A 21975-nucleotide genomic window follows, 5' to 3' on the forward strand; every position below is an offset into this window, starting at 1 on the left:
CAGTAAATCTTCTCCATCCATTCATCCCTCCTCCAAAAATGCATGGACCCTAGAGCCAGACTTCCTGGGTTTTAATTTAAGATAAATTCCACTGTTTAATGAGCTGTGTGACTTGGACGTGTTTCTTAACGTTTTTCCCAGATGCCTCATTCATAATCGCATATGTCTGAGATTTATATAAAAGAATTAAATGACTCCTTTTCTTTGTACATGCTTCTGCTTTTTTTTCTTCTTAATTCACCTTTTGTTTTCATCAGTGATTTTCTTCCTTTAAAAAATCCAGTCCAGTCCAGGGGCGCCTGGGTGGCTCAGTGGGTTAAGCCTCTGCCTTCGGCTCAGGTCATGATCTCAGGGTCCTGGGATTGAGCCCCACATCGGGCTCTCTGCTTGACAGGGAGCCTGCTTCCGCCTCCCTCTCTGCCTGCTGCTTTGCCTTCTTGTGATCTCTCTGTCAAATAAATAACATCTTTAAAATAAAATAAATATTTTTAAACGTACAATTATAATGTGATGAGGAAGTATTTATTGGTGACAAGGCTGTGGAACCTCCAACTCTGGGTGACTGTTGTGTGTGTTGATAATTGTAGGAAATTCTAGATTTTAGTTAGGGGTTAGTGAAAGTAATAATGATGATCTCTGCCAAACAAGTTCCCAAGACATCTGGGAACCCAGATCAAGGCCCCTGTCCAGCTTTGTAATCCTGCGGGAGTGTGGGCAGGAGACATGCGGGGAAGTCTGACACTTCCTGAGGCAATGCCCGTGCCCTGCGCCGCTCCCCAGTGCTTCAGGGAGCTGAAGGGGGGAGTTCTTCCCTGTTGCTGTAGCCTTTCTCTGTCCCTCCGCTGTGGGACTTACCCACGGATTATAATTCAAGTTTTAAACGTCGAAAAGGAAGGCTATTTATACTGGATGCTGTTTATATGTGGCGCTCTTGTGACTTACTGAGCTTTCCGATGCATTTTAATTGTAGACAAAACTTTGAAGAGGCAAGTACCCAAAACCCAGGTTTTAACATGTTATTTTAGCTTAAGAACTGAAACTGCATTGTCAGAAAAGCTTTACACGCGAAGTTAGCACATACTGTGTCATACTCCTCACAGCTCTGTTGCACTCTGGTTATAAAACACTTGGCCAAAAGTTAGGAACACACAGCCAAGACCGGCTGTGTTGCGTGGTGTGTGCTCCTGGTGTACAGTCAACAACAGTCTTTGTGCGATCAGCTTTGTCACAAATCCTCCTCTTTCAGGTCACAGCAGTTGCCCAGCAGAACCAGGGAGAAGTCCCCGAGCCTCAGGACATGAAAGTAGCAGAGGTCCTCTTCGACGCGGCCGACGCTAATGCGATTGAGGAGGTCAACCTTGCATACGAGAACGTCAAGGAAGTGGACGGTCTGGATGTCTCCAAAGAAGGCACGGAAGCTTGGGAGGCTGCCATGAAGAGATATGATGAGCGAATTGACAGGGTAGAGACCCGGATCACTGCTCGTCTTAGGGATCAGCTCGGCACAGCCAAGAATGCAAACGAGATGTTCAGGATTTTCTCCAGGTTCAACGCGCTCTTCGTCAGGCCTCACATCCGTGGGGCCATCCGTGAGTACCAGACCCAGCTCATCCAGCGTGTGAAAGATGACATCGAGTCTCTCCATGACAAGTTCAAGGTCCAGTACCCACAGAGTCAGGCGTGTAAGATGAGCCACGTGCGCGACCTGCCCCCCGTGTCGGGCTCCATCATCTGGGCCAAGCAGATCGACCGCCAGCTGAGCGCCTACATGAAACGTGTGGAAGACGTTCTGGGCAAGGGCTGGGAGAACCACGTGGAGGGCCAGAAGCTGAAGCAGGACGGGGACAGCTTCCGCATGAAGCTCAACACTCAGGAGATCTTCGACGACTGGGCCCGGAAGGTGCAGCAGCGCAACCTCGGCGTCTCGGGGCGCATCTTCACCATCGAGAGCACTCGCGTCCGAGGCCGAACCGGAAACGTCCTGAAGCTGAAAGTTAACTTCCTTCCAGAGATCATCACGCTTTCCAAAGAAGTTCGAAACCTCAAGTGGCTTGGTTTCCGAGTCCCACTGGCGATCGTGAACAAGGCTCACCAAGCAAACCAGCTGTACCCGTTTGCCATCTCACTGATCGAGAGCGTGCGCACCTACGAGCGGACCTGTGAGAAGGTGGAGGAGCGGAACACCATTTCCCTCCTGGTGGCCGGCTTGAAAAAGGAGGTGCAGGCTCTGATTGCGGAGGGCATTGCACTGGTGTGGGAATCCTACAAACTCGACCCGTACGTGCAGCGCTTAGCGGAGACTGTCTTCAACTTCCAAGAAAAGGTGTGTTGTAATTTACTGCCCCCCACCCCGCAGGGTCCCGGGAATGAACTAAATGCAGTAACGTCACTCCCATGAATGCAGTAGTTCTCCCGTGGGAGCGTTCCTCATGGGGAGAGCACCGGGCCATGTGAGCTGAAGGGGAGAAGCAGCCCTTTTACTTGCTGGGCTGTGTGATGGTGGTGGGGCTCTGGGAAGACCGTTAAATAACAGCCTGAGTTTAGAAACCAGTGGGGAGGGGAAGGACGTGGGAGTCTGACCAAGTGACATGAGAGCTTTATTACTGATGCAGCTGCACGGACGACAGGGCTCTGCAGTCGTGGCCCTTGCTGTCGGTCCACCCCAGACCCACGCCTTTCCCAGACCCTAGTGCGCCTGGGCGGTTGTAAGCCTCCTGGCTCTGAGCCTGCTGCTGGGAGGCAGGTCCGAGCCAGGGTGTGCATCTAGTGCTCACGCCGGCGCTTAGCGAGAGAAGGCACGGAGCAGGCCCGTCAGATTCCTGTACCCAGACTGCTCAGAGGTCCCCCTTCCCTCCTGAGAATATAGGAGTGAGGACCCCTGGGTAAATGGGATTGGCTATTCCTGGAAGAACTCCTTTGCCTTAAATATATATCAGTTGAGAAATACACATAAAAGTAAAGGGAGGGGTGCCTGGGTGGCTCAGTGGGTTAAAGCCTCTGCCTTCAGCTCAGGTCCTGATCTCGAGCCCCGCATTGGGTTCTCTGCTCGGCGGGGAGCCTGCTTCCTCCTCTCTCTCTGCCTGCCTCTCTGCCTACTTGTGATCTCTGTCTGTCAAATAAGTAAATTTAAAAAAAAAAAAAAAGTAAAGGGATATGTGAATGGAGTTTTAAATATTCGATGCACCTTCCCTTAGGTGGATGACCTGCTGATCATTGAAGAAAAAATAGACCTGGAGGTCCGCTCGCTGGAGACTTGCCTGTACGACCACAAGACCTTCTCTGAGATCTTGAACAGAGTCCAGAAGGCCGTGGATGACTTGAATCTGCACTCCTACTCTAACTTGCCCATCTGGGTCAACAAGCTTGACATGGAGGTGCGGGATGGCTGGTTATGGCACTTTTTGGTCGTTTACTTTCAGCCCGATTTTATACGCTTACTAGTTTGTCACTGAAAAGCATTTTCCCATAGAAGTTACCAGCAGCAGCCCCGTTTCTTCTCAGGAAATCCCATTTAGCTAACGGTGGCGCTGAGCTGTGGAACTAGCAATGCTCCTGTCCGATCCAGGTTGCAGGTGGTCAGGTGGGGGGGTCTCTTCATCTTCTGAATACGTGACAGCCTCCGTCCTGCCTTCCCTGCACACCCAGTAACATGGGGGTTCTCCCGGGCCCTCGTCTCCAGGCATCTTTCTCTGACACGCTGCCACTTCACCACCACCCAGTTTAAAAAGAAATGCCTAGGGGTGCCTGGCTGGCTCAGTTGGTAGTCCACGGGACTTTAGACCTCTGGGTCATGAGTTCAGGGCCCATGTTGGGCCAAGAGCTTAATTAAAAAAGAAAAGAAATGCCTTCCTTAATTAAAAAAAAGAAATGCCTAGCAACCAGATATGTCTTACTCCTGGTGTAGAGGAGCGGGGCTCCCCCTTACAGAAGTATGTGGAGAGAGGGAAGTACTTGTGTGCAGCTGTGCATGTGTTTAAAACATATTTACCACCCACGTGGCTTTCTCGTTGGTGGGTGTGAGCATCTGCGGAGAGCTACTCAGTGGGCAGCTCTGAAGTACCTTAGTTATCCATTTAGGGAGAAAGGAAGAGAAAACCTGTGACCCACAAAGGTACAGCGCATCCACACACACAGCACTCCCAGGGAAATTTCACAAAGCCCACTCTCCGAATCTACTGGAAGGCTCGTGCTTTGTCACTGCAGCCTTGACAGCATTCCCAGGAGGGACAGACTGCACAAAGACACACAGATGTCCCCTTCATGGAACGTTCACTTGTATCATTCCATATCAGAAGACTTTCTTCTTTACTTGTTAAAAGAGAATGGGCGCCTGTGTCTGCTGACAGATGTTACTTGGTCTTACCTGGTCATGGTTCTGCAGTACGTACAAACACAGAACCACCATGTCGCATACCTCAAGCTAATGTTGTGTGTCACTTACACATCAGGCTTATTCTCCAAACTGTAGATTATTAGTTATATCTCTGAGGCTACCAGGACAACACTTTTGTTTTGTAAATTTTCTAGTGAGTTGAGCAAACAGCAAGACCTTGACTGCATCTAGGTTCATCTCCTTGTCCCTTACAAGTCAGAGGGTTGGTGATTGGGTTAGCCCCCAGATGGAGGTCGTGTTCTCTGAGGCTGGGAGAGAGACCTAGTGAGGTGGGGATCCAGAGTAAGATGAAGGGTGGGGTTGTCGTGCTTGGCCTGAAGCATTAGCTTCCTACCTGACGTGCTCGTTAAGCTACCTTTTGGAAGAACACTGGTCTTTCATCCTGCCTTCTCTGTAGATTGAAAGAATATTGGGCGTGCGCCTACAAGCTGGCCTGAGAGCTTGGACCCAGGTGCTGCTTGGACAAGCTGAAGATAAGGCAGAAGTTGACATGGACACAGATGCGCCTCAAGTTAGTCACAAGCCTGGCGGAGAGCCGAAGATTAAAGTGAGTATTTCCCGTAGCATCCAGTTTGCTGGTCAATCAAACAAAGGGTGCTTCCCTGGAAAAGTACCAATGAGAAAGTCACTTAACAGTGAAGAAACCTAACAGACATCCCCTCACCCAGGGGACCAAAGTTGGCGTCACCAGAGCTGTCTCGTGCTCATTATTTTACCCCAGCAGTGTGTGCGACATGGTGACATGGCCACTTTCCCCTTGGTCTTTGTCCCCACAGCTCCCAGACTCATTCTGACCATGAGAAAAGAGTGTCAAGGTCATGAAAGACAAGGAGAAACTGAGAAAATGTCAGAGATTGGAAGGGATTAAGGAACTGTGACTACTGTGCATGCTGTGGGGGACCTGGGAAATCTGACTGAAGTCAGTATTTTAGTTAGTAGTGTTGTGTCAGTGTCGACTTCTTCGTTTGGTAGTTCTACTGTGTTAGATGGCAACGTTAACGGGAGCTGGTAAAGGGTGTATAAAATCTCTTCGTACTTTCTTTGCAACTTTTCTGTAAGTCTAAAATAATTTCAAAATTGGAAGTTTTTTAAAAGTGGGAAATCGTATTTTTATTTATGTATTTATTTTTAGATTTTATTTTATTTATTTGAGAGAAAGAGAGAGCACAAGAGCAGCACAGAGGGAGAAGCAAACTCTCCACGGAACTGGGAGCCCGATGCTGGACTTGATCCCGGGACTCTGGGATCATGACCTGAGCCGAAGGCAGTCACTTAACCGACTGAGCCACCCAGGCGCCCCACGAGAGTGGGAAATTTTAGAAAAAATCTACACGGGATGAAACAGTCTCTGCTTTCTAAGCATACGTGCAAGAAATCATTTCAAGAACCCAGTGTAATCTGTACAAGGAGAAGTTTAGACTGATACTAAAGTGTCACTTTTCACAAAATCTCAGCATCTCATGGAAGAATGACTGGCACAGCGGTCACCACTCTGGACAGCAGTCCTTGTCTCCGAGCCACCAGTTTCCCATTTGAGCGAAGAAGTGACCAGCTGAGGCCCAGCAGGCCTTCTAGAAAATTGTGTTAGTTCAGGCTGTGCAAATAGATCGTGTCTGCTAGTGTGGGCGTTGGTTACAAACGTGTCTGCCGCATAGTAGTTCAGTAAGCCGTGCATTTGCCTTACATAGTTCGTGTTAAATTTACCCCCAAAAAAGTCTCAGAAAACAGAAGCCTAAAAGAACAGAAGGTAGAAACTTTGATGTAGGAGAAACAATTGGCTGTTTTTTGTTTCCCCAGGTGTTACCTTCTCGTTTTTTTCTCTTAATGCTTGAAAAGTGTTTTCACTGTGGAATATTACATATATTTATCCCGAGCCTACTTTTTAAAATACAGAGATGCAAAAAAGCAAATGAGTATGTCTAAGCTAGAGCAGTTATCTCATGGAAATGGGGTCGGAATTCCTGCTTAGCTTAAAGCAGACACTGGCAGGCGGCATGGCCTCACCTTGGCCTATAAACCTGCCTCCGGGCAGTGCGTGTCTGACAGCTCGTGCCAGCCTCGGTCCCGGCATCGGTGGCACAGGGTTCTCAGATCCCGGGGTCGCTGTGTCGGAGATCAGCCAGCACATTCAGTCAGACGGTGCTCCATTCCGCGGTGTTACATATTCACCGAGGTACAGGGGACCCAGGAGGAGCCTCAGCAGTGCCTGCCCCCTGACTCTTTATAGTCCTCTAGAGAGTTGCGAAATACACAAGGCCACGTTCTCTAATCAGGTAACACATTCATGGTTCAGACTGGAGTAGGTTAATAAAATTTAGAGGGTGAAAGTGTTATGTGTCAAAACTATTTTTTTTTTACTTAAAAAGCATTTATATCAAGAACATTTCTCTGAAATGATTCTAATGCTTTGTACAATCAGAAAAAAAAAGCTATAATTTGTATACTTTATACCCACTTTCAAATTTCAGGATTCGTAGCACCTGATTTTCCTTGAGGTGATTACTGAGCGACAGTGACACACACGTGTTCAGTACCATTTAATTGAAAATGGCTCCTGGAGACATTCACCAGTTTATTAGTATGTTAGAATCACACCTGCGTAATAGGTTTTTAACCACAAAACGATCACATACCTCACTAATACTACTCTGACATCACAAATGCATAAAAGCCAGTTTATTGAAACCGATTGCTGAGTGAGAAATGAAATCTTTGTCTTACAGAATGTTGTTCACGAGCTAAGAATAACCAATCAGGTCATCTACTTGAATCCGCCGATCGAAGAGTGCAGGTACAAGCTGTATCAGGAAATGTTTGCCTGGAAGATGGTTGTGCTGTCTCTTCCCCGGATCCAGAGTCAGAGGTACCAGGTGAGCCTTCCCGGCACCCTCACCATGACCCCTCGGTCCGGGCCCCCCGGGGGCTCTGTGGCACCACCGCTCCGTCATGCCTCTTTAAATTCTGCTGTTGTCTGTCTTCTCAGTCTGCACACTTGGGGCCCAGCACTCCAAGGGAAAGCAGAGGAGGCTTGTGTGACCTGACAGTTTTCCTGGGCTGCCTTTCCAAATAGTTGCCTCTGCAATTCCGATCTCGGTAGTCTCGTAGAAGTTCCCTCCATGAACTTCTCTGGGAATTTTAATTCTGGTTCCTCCCCACCCCCACTTACTATAGAGGTTTCCAGATACACGTGAAACTAGGAGTCTCGTGAACTCACACCAGCCTGCTTTGTTTATTATCATGTGGTCAATTTAAATTTTGATCTCTCTCCGTCCACCAGATTATTTCAAAACAAATCCTAGATACACTCTTAAATAATGTGCTTCTGGAGCAAAAGGAAAACCCAAAAGACTAGGTAGTCCTTGGTCTCTAAGTAGTATTACTTCACATAAGCAGATCTCCACAGCCTGTTACTCTAGCTCTTCTAGAAACTGTTAGCTTTGGACCAGACGCAACATGGGCTGAGTCCTTAGAATTTTTTGCTGTAGCAACCACCTATTGACTCACAGTCCTGACAGTGATGAGCCCAAACTTGGCAGTGACCAGCTAATCGGGACCCAGCTGTGAATACTGGTTCCTTCCGCTCTGGGCAGTCTGTACAGACTGCAGGATATTTCTTGTCACGTCCTGTTTTTAGCCAGCCATGTTTCTGTTCGTCTCCACATGTGACGGAAGTGAAACCCTCCCCTCTTCCGCTGGGTCCCATGACCTTGTCTGTGGCTCAGTCTCCTGAATAAGCCTGACGCCTGTCACCCTCTAGCCATCTTACTTCTTGGTTCTCTTGTAAAAACATAGAGGACTTGTCTACACACCTGCTCCAGGTCCCTCCTGCTCAGACGTGAGGGTCCCCGGCCTTTCCCTGTCACTGTGGCCGGCTTCTCAGCCCGGAGAAGTGGCAGTGGCAGGCCGTGACGGGTGCGCACCCCCTCCTGCCGGGTATGCTTGTTCCTCTGTCCTGCTTTTCCTCCCACTCACGGGCCAGTCTCCTCTGCTGGCTCCTCTTTGGCTCTCCTCCTTCCGGCCTCTACCTCTCTCTGTGTGCTGCCCACCCCAGAACTCTGTCCCACACAGTCCACTCACTCAGCAGTCCATGTATGAACGGAGTCCACAACTCCGTTCTCATATCTCTAGCCCAGCCTTTGTCTTGACCTCCAGACCCATCTCTCCTGCTGGCTCCCGGGCGTCCCCACCAGACTGATGGGTGCCACACACTGAACGCCCCTCCGACCCCCTCCCTCAGACTTGCCCCCACGCCCAGTCTTTCCTTTCCCCACCTTCAGCCCACTCAGGCCCAAGTCAAGGTGTCACCCTGGCCGCTCACTGTCTCCGTCTTCAAAATCTATCTTGATTTTTTTTGCCCACATCCTCTGATACCACCAGTCCAAGGTACTGTCCCCCCTCCCTGGGGTTCTTCAGGTTCCCCCTGACAGATCTTTGTGTTTGCTTTTGCCGCCCTAAAACCTATTTTCAACACAGCAGCAGTGTAAGACTTAGATTTCATGTCAGTCCTGACACTGGTCTTCCCAGTGCCCCCGATGGCTTCCCGTGCCACCCCACATGAAAGCCACGTCCCATGGCAGAGCGCTGGGCCCCACCTAATAGGCTGCTTGCGGTCTCTCTGACTTGAGTGCTTGCATCCCACTCACTGACTCTGCCCCGGCCACACTGGCCTCTCACTCTCCTCAGACAGGCTCTTGCCCCTAGGCCTTTGCACTTGCTGACCTCTGCTTGGAACCAATGGTAGCGACGTGCGGACATAGCGCACTCCCTCCCCGAGTCCTGCTCCGTGGGGCCTTCCCTGACCTCCCCCACCCCATACTCCAAGCCTTCCTCTCTCCTGCTTTGTCTCCAGAGCGCTGCTCACCCGCTAATGTTCTGTATAGTTTGCTTTTCCCTGTCTCTCCTCCCACGGAATACAAGTCTGTGTGAGCAGAGATTTTTGTCTGGCTCTTTCTCATGCCTGGAACAGTGCCTGGCACATAGCCAGGGCTCTGCTCATTGAAGCGATGGCTGGTCATCACTTCCGTCATCCAGGCTGCTGTAACTGTGCGGTCATGGTCATCTTAGTCCTTAGACCTCACCTTTGGTGTTCCACTGCCACGGAGAGGCTCTGCTCCCTGGGCTCGGAGAGCTCTGTAACTGCTTTTACATAGTGACGCCGCATGCTCTAGCTTGTGGTTGGTCTGATGTTCCTTTATTGGCTGATGAGTGAAGTACGAGTAGGCCTCTGATTTCTTGTGGCTGGGGTAAGGGGACATTAAATGCCAGTTTTATAGCAAGCTATTTCCTGCAGTTCATTTGAATTCAGTGAAAGGGGCTCTGAGGTGAACATTTTGTATATGCTGTTTGTGCTCCTTCCGCCTCTGCTTCCTTAGGTGGGCGTACATTATGAGCTGACTGAAGAAGAGAAATTCTACCGGAATGCTCTAACACGGATGCCTGATGGCCCCGTTGCCTTAGAGGAGTCCTACTCTGCGGTCATGGGTATCGTGACTGAGGTCGAGCAGTACGTCAAGGTGAGAAGCTCCCAGTGTCGTTCAAATCTTGCTGTAGAGTCTTTTTTAATGTAGTGCGTCTGCTGTCTAATAAAGGTGGGAGCTAAAATCTGTGCACTGTGTATACCATGTGATACACTAGATAACGCTCACTTTAAACAGTCAGCAGTAGAGCAAATCTTACAGTCTATTAACTTGCATTTCAGAGAACAGTGAATTTTATTCTCTTTTAATATGAAAATTCTGAGAGCTTGATGTGAATTTTTCTAGCAGTGTTGAAAGTGAGTCTTTTTAGTGAAATATGAACATCCTATGCACGAGTGGTCTACACAGTGAGAGGCCGGCTGTGGGCTTGACCGTGCCCTTCGTCTGCAGGTCTGGCTTCAGTATCAGTGCCTGTGGGACATGCAGGCTGAGAACATCTACAATAGACTGGGGGAAGATCTCAACAAATGGCAGGCTCTCCTGGTTCAGATAAGGAAGGCCAGAGGCACTTTCGACAACGCAGAAACCAAGAAAGAGTTTGGACCAGTGGTTATAGATTATGGCAAGGTGAGCTCTGCTGTCTTGTCACAAGGGGTGGAGGTGGCTGGCTCTCAAGGCAGTGTCTGGTGTGGGATGGGGATGCAGCGGAATCCTGAAGGAGCTGATGGCCTGTTGTCGGGGGCTCATTCACCTGCAGGTTCAATCTAAGGTGAACTTGAAGTACGACTCTTGGCATAAGGAGGTTCTCAGCAAATTTGGGCAGATGCTTGGATCAAACATGACGGAATTCCACTCCCAGATCTCCAAGGTGAGGAAGCAGGATTCTGGCAGCAGGACGAGTCTGCTGGTGACCTGGGCCCCGCGTTACCCTTCTGTGTTCTCTCCGAACAGTCACGCCAGGAGCTGGAGCAGCACTCGGTGGACACGGCCAGCACCTCCGACGCAGTGACCTTCATCACCTACGTGCAGTCTTTGAAACGGAAGATCAAACAGTTTGAAAAACAAGTTGAGGTGAGCTCTGGAACCAGTTCAGAGTCTCAGCATCGGCCCAGGAGGTGTTTGGCGTTAGGACCGCACAGTCCGCAAGCCACCAGCTTGACCCTCCTGCTGAGCTGGTTTAAACGCGGATCCTGGCGTCCCAGGGTCTGCCTTTTAAACAGCTCTGCAGGTGACTTCGAAGCACGTGGAGGTTTGAGAACCACTCTGTCTTGCCTTTTAAATCTTGGACGTTAGCTGTTGATCTTTGAGTCACACGTGCATTGGTTTTTCTACCTCGGAAGGAGGGGGTGATGCGCCTCAGCAGCGCGCCTTCTGTCCTCTCTGGGCCAGTTGGGCGCAGCCAGGCGTGGGGTGTACCAGCTGCCGCAGGCCTGGGCCGTGCTGCTTCCTGGGCGCCACACTCCCCGGGCAGGTTTCTGGACAAGAGCGAACATACTGATGTTCTGTATTCTAGAGCCGCAGGGTGTCTGTCTTCCTTTTACATGGGAATCTGATGATGGTTTCTATTGTGAAAGGAAAAAAAAACCTGTGTTTTTCACCTCAAAGCTCTACCGCAATGGCCAACGCTTGCTGGAAAAGCAAAGGTTCCAGTTCCCGCCCTCCTGGCTCTACATCGACAACATCGAGGGCGAGTGGGGGGCCTTTAACGACATCATGCGGCGGAAGGACTCTGCCATCCAGCAGCAGGTGGCGAACCTGCAGATGAAGATTGTGCAGGAGGACCGGGCGGTGGAGAGCCGCACCACAGACCTGCTGGCGGACTGGGAGAAAACCAAGCCCGTCACGGTGAGCCCCGCCCGCCACGCCCCAGCCCTGAGGCGACCCCCACTGCGAATCCCTGTCCTTTCTCCCACGCCAAAGGCTTTGCTCTGACTTAGCGGTCTGGGGATGAGGACTTACCTTTTTAATATATATATTATTTAATCTTATTTATTTGATAGAAATCACAAGTAGGCAGAGAGAGGAAGGGAAGCAGGCTCCCTGCTGAGCAGAGAGCCCGATGCGGCGCTTGATCCCAGGAACCTGAGATCATGACCTGCGCCGAAGGCAGAGGCTTAACCCACTTAACCCCCCAAGGCGCCCCAAGGACTTACCTTTTTGTAACTTAAACAGCACTTACCAACTTAGAGCTCTTTTTACGTAGAAGCCCTTGTGACGATCATTTAAGTCAGCAGGTGGTTTTAAAAATTTAAGGTTTTCTGTTCTTAAGTTATTCTCTTACTTAGGCACACTCAGAAATTAGAATTGAATTTCTCGCAGGCACAGGCCGAGCCTCACGTTGGCATGTGCTGTGGGAGGCAGGTCCTGCCATCCTTGTTGTCGTCGTTGCTTCTGTACCAGGACCTGCCCCTTCAGTCCTCTTGGTTCATTCAGATATTTACTGAGCACCAAGTGGGTTCAGGCACTGGGGACAGAGCAGTGACCAGGAGGGACACAGCAGTGGGAGAGGCAGGTGAAAACGAGCACGGAAGACATGTATTTGAGTCAGATGGGGATCGGTGCCATGGGGAAGGGCCTAGGCGGACGAGGAGTGTCGGTGGTACGCTGCCTTACAGGGACAGTGGCGTCTGCGGGGAGACCTGCGGGAGGAAGGGGGGCTGGCAAGTCGTGCAGTGGCGGGGGGGGGTCCTTAGAGGCAACGGTGTGTGCAGGGCTCAAGCAAGTACAGAACCGCGTACCTGGTTTCCTGGGGGAGTTCAGTCTGATTTGTTTGGACATGAAAGCAGGAGCATGGACAGGAGGAGAGGGGGCGGACGGGTAAGACACTCCGAGTGTTAACCTGGTGCTCTGGTTTGGGGTGTAGCAGTTCTGCAGCAGGCCTGGCGACAGATCTGGCCTCCCACCTGCTCAGCAGAGCTCCGTCCTGCCTCAGCCCTGCCTGTGCTCTTGGACCCGGAGGTCCTACTTGGTGCTTAATTCTGGTTCGAGGGCTGCTGTTCTAAGAAGCCCTTTGCTTTCACAAGTGCCAGGACTGTAGCTTTGCAGAATGCTGGCTCTAGCGGGGGTGTGAGTATTTCTCAGTAGGCAAGATTCTGATCACCAGAATTTGAATATTGTTTATTGCTGTTTTTTGCTAGTAATGTGTTACAGTTTAATTTTTTTATATTTTATCTAGTCATTTTCAAGTTATTGAGGAGTCAGCAAATCATAGTTTAAATTCTCAACTAGAGGCCATTTCACTGAGGACCACTTGATTTCTCGTCCTTCTCTTGGTAACTGATGCAGTGGCTGTGTGCCCCGGGGAGGGCATGGCTGGCAGCCTTCCCTGCCTCCCCGAGAGCCCCGTGCCCTCAGATCAGGAGAGGCCTGCTCCCGGCCCCAGTCTGTTCTGACTCTTCTCTTCCTGCCTCCCCAGGTGCTTAGTGAGATGGTGGCTAAATGGAGTGGTACTCCACCTTCTTGTTTCTTGTTTCTTTTAGTTTTTCTTTTTGTAAGACTTTTTTTTTTCTTATTTGACTGAGAGATCATAAGTAGGCAGAGAGGCAGGCAGACGAGTGGTGGGGAAGCAGGGTCCCTGCTGAGCAGAGAGCCTGACTCGGGGCTCAATCCCAGGACCCTGAGACCATGACCCGAGCCGAAGGCAGTGGCTTAACCCACTGAGTCACTCAGGCGCCCCCTTTTTTCTTTTTTTTTTAAATGCATGTTGATTCAAGTCATCTCTGTACCCATCACAGGGCTCGAACTCACGACCCGGAAATCAAGCATCACATGCTCTTCCAACTGAGCCAGTGAGGCACATCAGTGCTCTATCTTTCTTATTCATGCTTTGTTTATGTCAAATAGGAGTAAAAGTTACATTCGTTAACATAGACGGATCATAAGCATATATCTTGCTGAAGAGGTACATACACAGAGACATGTTTAAGGAACCACAAATTTCCAGACTCACCGCAGGCTCTCCCCACCGTTTCAGAGCCCAAGCAGGCATCTGTCTTGAGACTTAGCTCTGCAATTCCGCACTTTGCTTGCAGGGCAATCTTCGCCCGGAGGAGGCGCTTCAGGCTCTTACCATATATGAAGGAAAGTTCGGCAGGCTGAAGGATGACCGGGAGAAGTGCGCCAAGGCCAAGGAGGCGCTAGAACTGACAGATACGGGACTTCTCAGCGGCAGTGAAGAGCGCGTCCAGGTGCGGACCGCAGGCGGTAGGGGTGGGGCTCCTCATCCTCGCTCTGCCCTTGACCGGGACCTTCTCAAGGGCCCTGCCAGACCTGCAGTGGTTCCTACATCCAGAGGCTCACTGCTGCGCTGTCGCCATCACAGGTGGCCTTAGAGGAACTACAGGATCTCAAAGGCGTTTGGTCAGAACTTTCCAAGGTCTGGGAGCAGATTGATCAGATGAAGGAGCAGCCGTGGGTCTCCGTCCAGCCTCGAAAGGTATACCTAGTCCTAGCCGCTGTGGTATGCCCTCGTGTGTGGGGAGTTGTAGGCTTGGCTTAGAAGCTTTGCCCACCTGTCGTGAGTTTACAAAGTGTCACAGGGTGGTCGTTTACAGATTTCGTCTGGATCGATGGAAAATGTGCTTCAAAACCAGGAGGTTTTTTTTAATTACTTAATTTATTTGAGGTGAGAGAATGAGATGGAGCAGGGGAGGGGCAGAGGGAAAGGGAGAAGGAGAGAAGCAGACTCCCTGCTCAGTGCAGGGCCTGACGCGGGGCTCGATCTCCTAACCCTGACACATTGACCTGAGCCAAAGTCAAGAGTTAGATGCTTAACCAACTACTGCACCCAGCACCCCTTAAAAGCATTTTATAAGATATTCGCCGTTTAAAGAACGTGCTGGCAAACTAAATACCACCTTTTCTCTCCACAGCTTCGACAAAATTTAGACGGCCTCCTGAACCAGCTGAAAAACTTCCCCGCACGATTACGGCAGTACGCATCCTATGAGTTTGTCCAGAGGCTTCTGAAGGGTTACCTGAAGGTACTGAGTCAGGGCTGGGGTCCCGGGCGTCCACTAGGAGCACGGCTGCACAGGTGATCCACTGACTCTCTCCGCAGATAAACATGCTGGTGATTGAGCTGAAATCCGAGGCACTCAAAGATCGCCATTGGAAGCAGCTGATGAAAAGGCTTCATGTTAATTGGGTTGTTTCTGAGCTAACCCTTGGCCAGATCTGGGATGTTGACTTGCAGAAAAATGAAGCTATTGTCAAGGACGTGCTGCTTGTGGCACAAGGGGAGATGGCTTTGGAAGAATTTTTGAAGCAGGTAAATAATAGACCAGTAGCCATTTTTATGTCACGTTTCTAGCTGTGACGTAGGTTTGGGCTGTGTAAGAACAGCTGCCTCTGCGGTCTGTTTGTCCCCCTGACACCTGCTTGCTTGTGCGGCTGGTGAATGCCCACTTATCAATAACATCCCTTCTTTTGGTTTTAATTCAGATAAGAGAGGTATGGAACACTTACGAGCTAGACTTGGTTAACTATCAGAACAAGTGTCGCTTGATCCGAGGCTGGGATGACCTCTTCAACAAGGTCAAAGAGCACATCAACAGCGTCTCGGCCATGAAGCTGTCTCCGTATTACAAGGTACCGTTGCTGGGGAAGCCTTCCCTCTCTTACTGAGCGTTCTCCTGCACTTTCTCTGTAATATCCTTTGACTGGTTTTTGAAGTGTAAGTCAAATAAGTTGACCTCATTTGCATTTTTTTTAGTAAGCTTTGGCATATCTATGAAAGGTTTAGCAGCTGGGATCTGCTTTCCATCTATCCACTAGGTTTTTGAGGAAGATGCCCTGAGCTGGGAAGACAAGCTGAACCGGATCATGGCTCTCTTTGACGTGTGGATCGACGTGCAGAGACGGTGGGTCTATCTGGAAGGCATCTTCACAGGCAGTGCGGATATCAAGCACCTGCTGCCAGTGGAAACACAGCGGTTCCAGAGGTACGACCTCCAGCCAGGGAGCAAGAGAGCCGAGTCGTAGATGTGTCTGCTAACCGCTCTTCATGTAAAAGCTAACAACGGTTTCAATTTGATTTGTAGTATCAGCACGGAGTTTTTGGCTCTGATGAAAAAAGTATCCAAGTCTCCCCTTGTTATGGATGTCCTGAACATCCAGGGGGTGCAGAGGTCTCTGGAGAGATTGGCAGACCTGCTAGGAAAGATCCAGAAAGCATTGGGAGAATACCTGGAAAGGGAGCGATCGTCTTTTCCCAGGTAAGATGCTTGCTTTGACTTGCGGAGAAGTGAAGTTCAGTTTCAAGAGCTGTCTGCTCTCCCTTCTGGGGCTGTGTGTTGATTGTTTTCGCATCAGGAGTTGTGTTACCAATAATCCATTCAAAGAATATTACTCTGGTTTTGTGCATGTATTCCTAATATAATGAATAATCCCTTATTTTTTCCCTTGCGTTTGTTTATGAAGCTTCACTGAAACGGTTATCCACCCTTCCAGGCACCTCATAACTCTTAAAAATTCAGCTCTGGTTATTTTCCAAATGGTATTTCTTCCTTTCTGCATAGTTTGCTTACTATAAATTGAATAGGCTTTTAACAGATAAGACCACGTAAAAGGTAAAATAAGTAAATAAAAAGTAAGTCCATGACGTAAGGCAAATGACATGAAATCTGTGGAGTTCCTTTTCAGTAACTTCTTAGATAAATATGTGTCTCCTGGGGGGCTCAGTGGGTTCAGCCTCTGCCTTCTGCTCAGGTCGTGATCTCAAGAGTCCTGGGATCAAGTCCCACCTCGTGCTCTCTGCTCAGCAGGGAGCCTGCTTCCCCCTCTCCCTCTGCCTGCCTCTCTGCCTACTTGTGATCTCTCTCTTTCTGTCAGATAAATAAATAAATAATAAAATCTTTAAAAAAAAAAAAATGGGGGCCCTTGGGTGGCTCAGTGGCTAAGCCTCCGCCTTCGGCCTAGGTCGTGATTTCAGTGTCCTGGGATCGAGCCCCACATCAGGCTCTCTGCTCAGCAGGGAGCCTGCTACCCCACCCCCACCCCCGCCTGCCTCTCTGCCTACTTGTGATCTCTCTTTCTCTCTCTCTGTCAAATAAATAAAATCTTTTAAAAATGTATCTTCTGCTGAGGGCTGGAAGAAGTTTAATGTGATCTCTGTTCAGACTTGAAGATTGACCACCACCATCCAAATCCAGTTTCCCTTCCCATAGTTTGATGTTACATTTTTTGGGGGTGCCTGGGTGGCTTAGTGAGTTAAAGCCTTTGCCTTCGGCTTGGGTCATGATCTCAGGGTCCTGGGATCGAGCCCCACATCAGACTCTCTGCTCAATGGGGGCCTGCTTCCCCCCCACCTCTGCCTGCCTCTCTGCCTACTTGTGATCTCTCTCTGTCAAATAAATAAAATCTTCGAATAAATAAATAAAATCTTTGAAAAACATTTTTTTAAGATTTTATTTATTTATTTGACAGAGATCACAAGTAGACAGAGAGGCAGGCAGAGAGAGAGAGAGGGGGGAGGAAGTAGGCTCCACGCTGAGCAGAGAACCCAATGCGGGGCTCAATCCCAGGACCCTGAGATCATGACTTGAGCCAAAGGGAGAGACTTAACCCACTGAACCACCCAGGCGTCCCTTGAAGTTACATTTTGATCAACTACTTATGTAACATTTTAGCAACTTGAATGCTATTTTAATTTTAGGTTCTATTTTGTGGGTGATGAAGATTTGCTTGAAATTATTGGAAACAGTAAGAATGTAGCTAAGTTACAGAAACATTTCAAGAAGATGTTTGCTGGAGTTTCGAGCATCATCCTGAACGAGGATAACTCTGTCGTCTTGGGCATTTCATCCCGTGAAGGAGAGGAGGTAGTTGAATGTGTGATTGTAACTAAGAATGCCTCTCTCCTGTCTTTGCACAATCTTCATTCTTAAATTGAATTTATTTCAGGTTATGTTTAAAACTCCTGTGTCGATTACCGAGCATCCCAAAATCAACGAGTGGCTCACGCTGGTAGAAAAGGAGATGAGAGTCACACTGGCTAAACTTCTTGCTGAGTCTGTTACAGAAGTTGAGATTTTTGGTAAAGCAACTTCAATTGACCCGAATACATACATCACTTGGATTGATAAGTATCAGGTAAATGCAGCAGAAGTGGGTCAGCGTAAAGGTGGGTGCACGGGCTGGTGTCCGAAATGGTCCTTTGGTTCTTGTGTCTTGTGTCATTCAGGCCCAGCTCGTGGTTCTGTCAGCCCAGATCGCCTGGTCTGAAAATGTGGAGACCGCGCTGAGCAGCATCGGGGGCAGTGGGGACGCGGCGCCTCTGCACTCCGTGCTGAGCAACGTGGAGGTCACTCTCAACGTGTTGGCCGACTCCGTCCTCATGGAGCAGCCGCCACTCCGGAGACGGAAGCTGGAGCACTTGGTGAGTCCCGTGTCTGACTCGTTCCTCACCGGTCAGGCGCTTGTGCCTGCAAAGTCCTCTGATGGGTGTTAGGGAGAAAAGGAGGTGGCAAGTTTATGAGTCTGGGGTGGGTATTTGCTGTCTGGTCCTGTCGGCAGGTGACCGTGTCGGAGCGGGGAGTTTCGTGTACACATCCTGGTAAACAGCAGGTGATAAGCTTGGATCAGGGCTTTCCGCTCTTGCTCCGCATCCCTTCCCAGAGCAGCGCAGGGGCCAGACTGAGGTCGGAGATGGGTGTTCTGCCCGTTGCAGAGTTTGCACTTAAAATAGTTTTGTTGGTTTGGTTTTGCTGCAGCTCTTGATTCTGCCCAATTCCAGTGTGTAAATAACAGTTCTGTTGGGTTTTGTTTTTTTTTCTTAAGATATTCTTTCTTTATTTGACAGAGATCACAAATAGGCAGAGAGGCAGGCAGAGTGGGGGTGGGAAGCAGGCTCCCCGCTGAGCAGAAGCCCCATGCGGGGCTCGATCCCAGGACCCTGGGACCATGACCTGAGCCGAAGGCAGAGGCTTAACCCACTGAGCCACCCAGGCACCCACCTCTGTTTGTTTTAAGAATGAATTCACATTTTGGAATATTTACTAAAAGCCACTGTAACTGAGTCTTACATCTCAAGTTGAAGGTGTTCAAGGATCGCATCCCCAGGAAAGGCACTGGACTTCTCCAGTCCCTGATGAATTCTCAGACAGACTCTCTGCTCAGATTACAGAGCTGGTTCACCAGAGGGATGTGACGCGGTCCTTGATCAAAAGCAAGATTGACAACGCCAAATCATTCGAATGGCTCAGCCAGATGCGCTTTTACTTCGACCCTAAGCAAACTGATGTGCTCCAGCAGCTGTCGATCCAAATGGCAAATGCCAAATTTAACTATGGCTTTGAGTACCTCGGCGTCCAGGACAAGCTGGTGCAGACCCCACTCACCGACCGCTGCTATTTGACCATGACTCAAGCCTTAGAGGCGAGGCTGGGAGGGTCCCCGTTCGGTAAGTTACTCCACAGACCTGGATGGACGGAGTATGAAGAGTAAGCATATTTTGTAAAGAGTAAACCAGTGACTTTAAACCTAGTTCTTAATTCTGTAGGTGGTACATTCTAGAATTTTAGATTTGTTTGTAGTTATTAAATCTTTGGTTTTGTAAATTGTGTAAAGTCAAAATCCCTCCCCATGGACTCAAGTGCTTCATTCTGCTCTTTAAATGACAGGGCCGGCCGGGACCGGGAAGACAGAGTCGGTCAAAGCTCTTGGCCATCAGCTTGGACGCTTTGTTTTAGTCTTCAACTGCGATGAAACCTTTGATTTCCAGGTGCGAAGCTTTCTGAATCCACCTAAAGTCTAGTGGTTGAGAGGCCAGCTGGGGAGTGCCACCCTGGGCCCCTCCCCAGGCTGCTGGCCTCACAGCTCGGCGTGCCTCATCTGCCCTGCTGGGGACTGGGGGTGCTGTGACTCTGAGTGGGGCTCCAGTGTAGGTGCTCGGGGACTGACTTGAGCTGCATGTTCTTGGAAGAAATCATTAGTGCCTGTGTCTGGGAATACATTTTTTTTTCTTTTTTTTTAAGATTTTATTTATTTATTTGAGAGAGACACAATGAGAGAGAACATGAGCGAGGAGAAGGTCAGAGAGAAGCAGACTCCCTATGGAGCTGGGAGCCCGATGCGGGACTCGATCCCGGGACTCCGGGATCATGACCTGAGCCGAAGGCAGTCGTTCAACCAACTGAGCCACCCAGGCGTCCCTTTTTTTTCTTTAAAGATTTTATTTTTTTGACAGAGGCACAGCGAGAGGGGGAACACATGCAGGGGGAGTGAGAGAGGGAGGAACAGGCTTCCTGCTGAGCAGGGAGCCTGATTCGGGGCTCGATCCCGGGAGCCGGGATCATGAATCCTGAGCTGAAGGCAGATGCTTAATGACTGAGCCACCCAGGTGCCCCGAGAATAAGTTTTCTTAACCAACTCAAAGTGATAGAATGAGAAGAGCTTTCTCATTAGGATTTTACTGGCACCGGAGGAGGAGAGGTGCGGTGCACTGAAGTGTACGCTGACAGTCGCTGCTGTCAGCAACGGGCCTGCTCTGTGCGGGCCCCTGCACCACGCACATCCCTTGTTGGCCTCGTGTCCCCTCCACAGCCAGCTGGGAGGGCGGCAGATGGAGGGCCCCAGTCTAGCACCGGGACCACTGATCCAGCACCAAGACCCTCTCTCTGCTCCGGTTTCAGGCGATGGGACGGATCTTCGTGGGGCTGTGCCAGGTGGGCGCGTGGGGCTGCTTTGACGAGTTCAACCGCCTGGAGGAGCGGATGCTGTCAGCCGTGTCGCAGCAGGTGCAGTGCATTCAGGAGGCACTGCGGGAGCACTCCAACCCCAACTGTGACAAGAGTGAGACTTCTTTTTCTTTACAAGTTACTTAGCGACTGTGGAGGGAAAGCCCATGCGGGCTGGGTTCCGTGTGGCCACCTTAAGGACTCAGTGCTGCAGGTGGGGTGGCAAGACCTGAGAGGAGGCTGCATGGGCAGTCTACACTGCTCAGACCAGAGCAGCCCACACCCTGGCTGCCCTGCCCCGGTAGACGAGAATCCCCGTGCTCCCTCCCAGGGTACCTGCCCGCAGCATGTGTTGGGCCCGTGTCCCGGCCCCCCTCCTCCCTGCGTGCCCCTGGAGCCAGCCTTCCTGGCCGCCTGCTGGCAGTGTTCTTCCAGGGGCCTCAGGGACATGCCCTCTGTCACTGTAGGAGGACCCGTGCTGAGAGGCTCTGGTCCCCTGCCTCGTTCCCACAAAGCCAGGCACACCGGTGGGGGGCAGGGTGGGTGCTGGAGGGGTGACGGCAGCAGCGGCCGCCGTGCGGTTAGCTTGCACTCTGCAGCAGTAGGAACTTGGCTTACCGAAGGACTGGCGGAGCTCTCGGTGAAACAAAGGGGTGTTAGAGAAAGCAGTGCTCGGGGTTCAGGTGTGAGTTCAGGTGTGGGTGGTGGCAGTCGATCCCAGGAAAAGGCGGTCCTTGGCATCTGAGCCAGTCAGTTGTGTCACGTGGATTGATTTTTATTTTTGCAACTGCTGTTGGGTTGCGTTTCTATCCTTCCATTGACCTTGTGACACCCAGCAGTGCGCAGCGTGTGCGTTTTCCGCCCTTGGTGACTTTGTTCCACGTGCAGGTGGCTCTCACGTAGGTGGTGTGTGCACAGCTATGTCTGCCCAGGTAGGGTGACATGCCTGGAGGAGCGCCAGAGAGCAGCTCCCCCGCAGCCCTGGGCTTTGAGCTTTAGAGGCTGGCTGATGGGGAGATGAGTGCTTTTAGGGAGAATTTTAGCCTGGTTTTGAACATTTCAAATCTTAACACCATTCTCTGATTTTCAGCCTCTGCCCCCATTACTTGTGAGCTGCTCAACAAGCAAGTGAAGGTGAGCCCAGACATGGCCATCTTCATCACCATGAACCCCGGCTATGCAGGCAGGTCCAACCTTCCCGACAACCTCAAGAAGCTGTTCCGGAGCTTGGCCATGACCAAGCCTGACCGGCAGCTCATCGCCCAGGTCATGCTGTACTCCCAGGGCTTCCGCACTGCTGAGGTCCTCGCCAACAAAATCGTCCCATTCTTCAAGTGAGTGCCCAGAGTTACCCTGAGCATGTGCTAGCGTGTGTGAGATGTGCCGCTGTGGTTCTTCTCTGACCCTGGCACAGCTTTCCAAGTGTCCGTGTCTGGTTTCTTGACTCTGTGGCTGCTTAGAGTGTGCTCTTTAAGGTAAACGTTTTCTC

At 50.4% G+C, this 21975-nt stretch overlaps 1 protein-coding gene across 1 annotated transcript in view; it reads left to right on the top strand.

The window, feature by feature from the left end:
- DYNC1H1 (dynein cytoplasmic 1 heavy chain 1) overlaps nt 1–21975 on the top strand; it is a 67672-nt gene that overhangs the window by 14147 nt on the left and 31550 nt on the right. The window contains exons 8-30 of the mRNA XM_032345314.1: nt 1247–2323; nt 3195–3374; nt 4791–4940; nt 7117–7263; nt 9766–9906; nt 10261–10437; nt 10568–10678; nt 10762–10881; nt 11416–11655; nt 13842–13997; nt 14132–14245; nt 14682–14792; nt 14870–15079; nt 15253–15399; nt 15586–15752; nt 15852–16025; nt 17465–17630; nt 17713–17901; nt 17993–18187; nt 18928–19210; nt 19431–19531; nt 20442–20601; nt 21577–21820. Of these exons, the coding sequence (XP_032201205.1) occupies nt 1247–2323; nt 3195–3374; nt 4791–4940; nt 7117–7263; nt 9766–9906; nt 10261–10437; nt 10568–10678; nt 10762–10881; nt 11416–11655; nt 13842–13997; nt 14132–14245; nt 14682–14792; nt 14870–15079; nt 15253–15399; nt 15586–15752; nt 15852–16025; nt 17465–17630; nt 17713–17901; nt 17993–18187; nt 18928–19210; nt 19431–19531; nt 20442–20601; nt 21577–21820 (4760 nt within the window). The remainder of the gene's footprint in view (nt 1–1246; nt 2324–3194; nt 3375–4790; nt 4941–7116; nt 7264–9765; nt 9907–10260; nt 10438–10567; nt 10679–10761; nt 10882–11415; nt 11656–13841; nt 13998–14131; nt 14246–14681; nt 14793–14869; nt 15080–15252; nt 15400–15585; nt 15753–15851; nt 16026–17464; nt 17631–17712; nt 17902–17992; nt 18188–18927; nt 19211–19430; nt 19532–20441; nt 20602–21576; nt 21821–21975) is intronic.

This window comes from Mustela erminea, chromosome 5, assembly GCF_009829155.1.
Source record: "Mustela erminea isolate mMusErm1 chromosome 5, mMusErm1.Pri, whole genome shotgun sequence".
In the NCBI taxonomy this organism is placed as follows: Eukaryota; Metazoa; Chordata; class Mammalia; order Carnivora; family Mustelidae; genus Mustela; species Mustela erminea.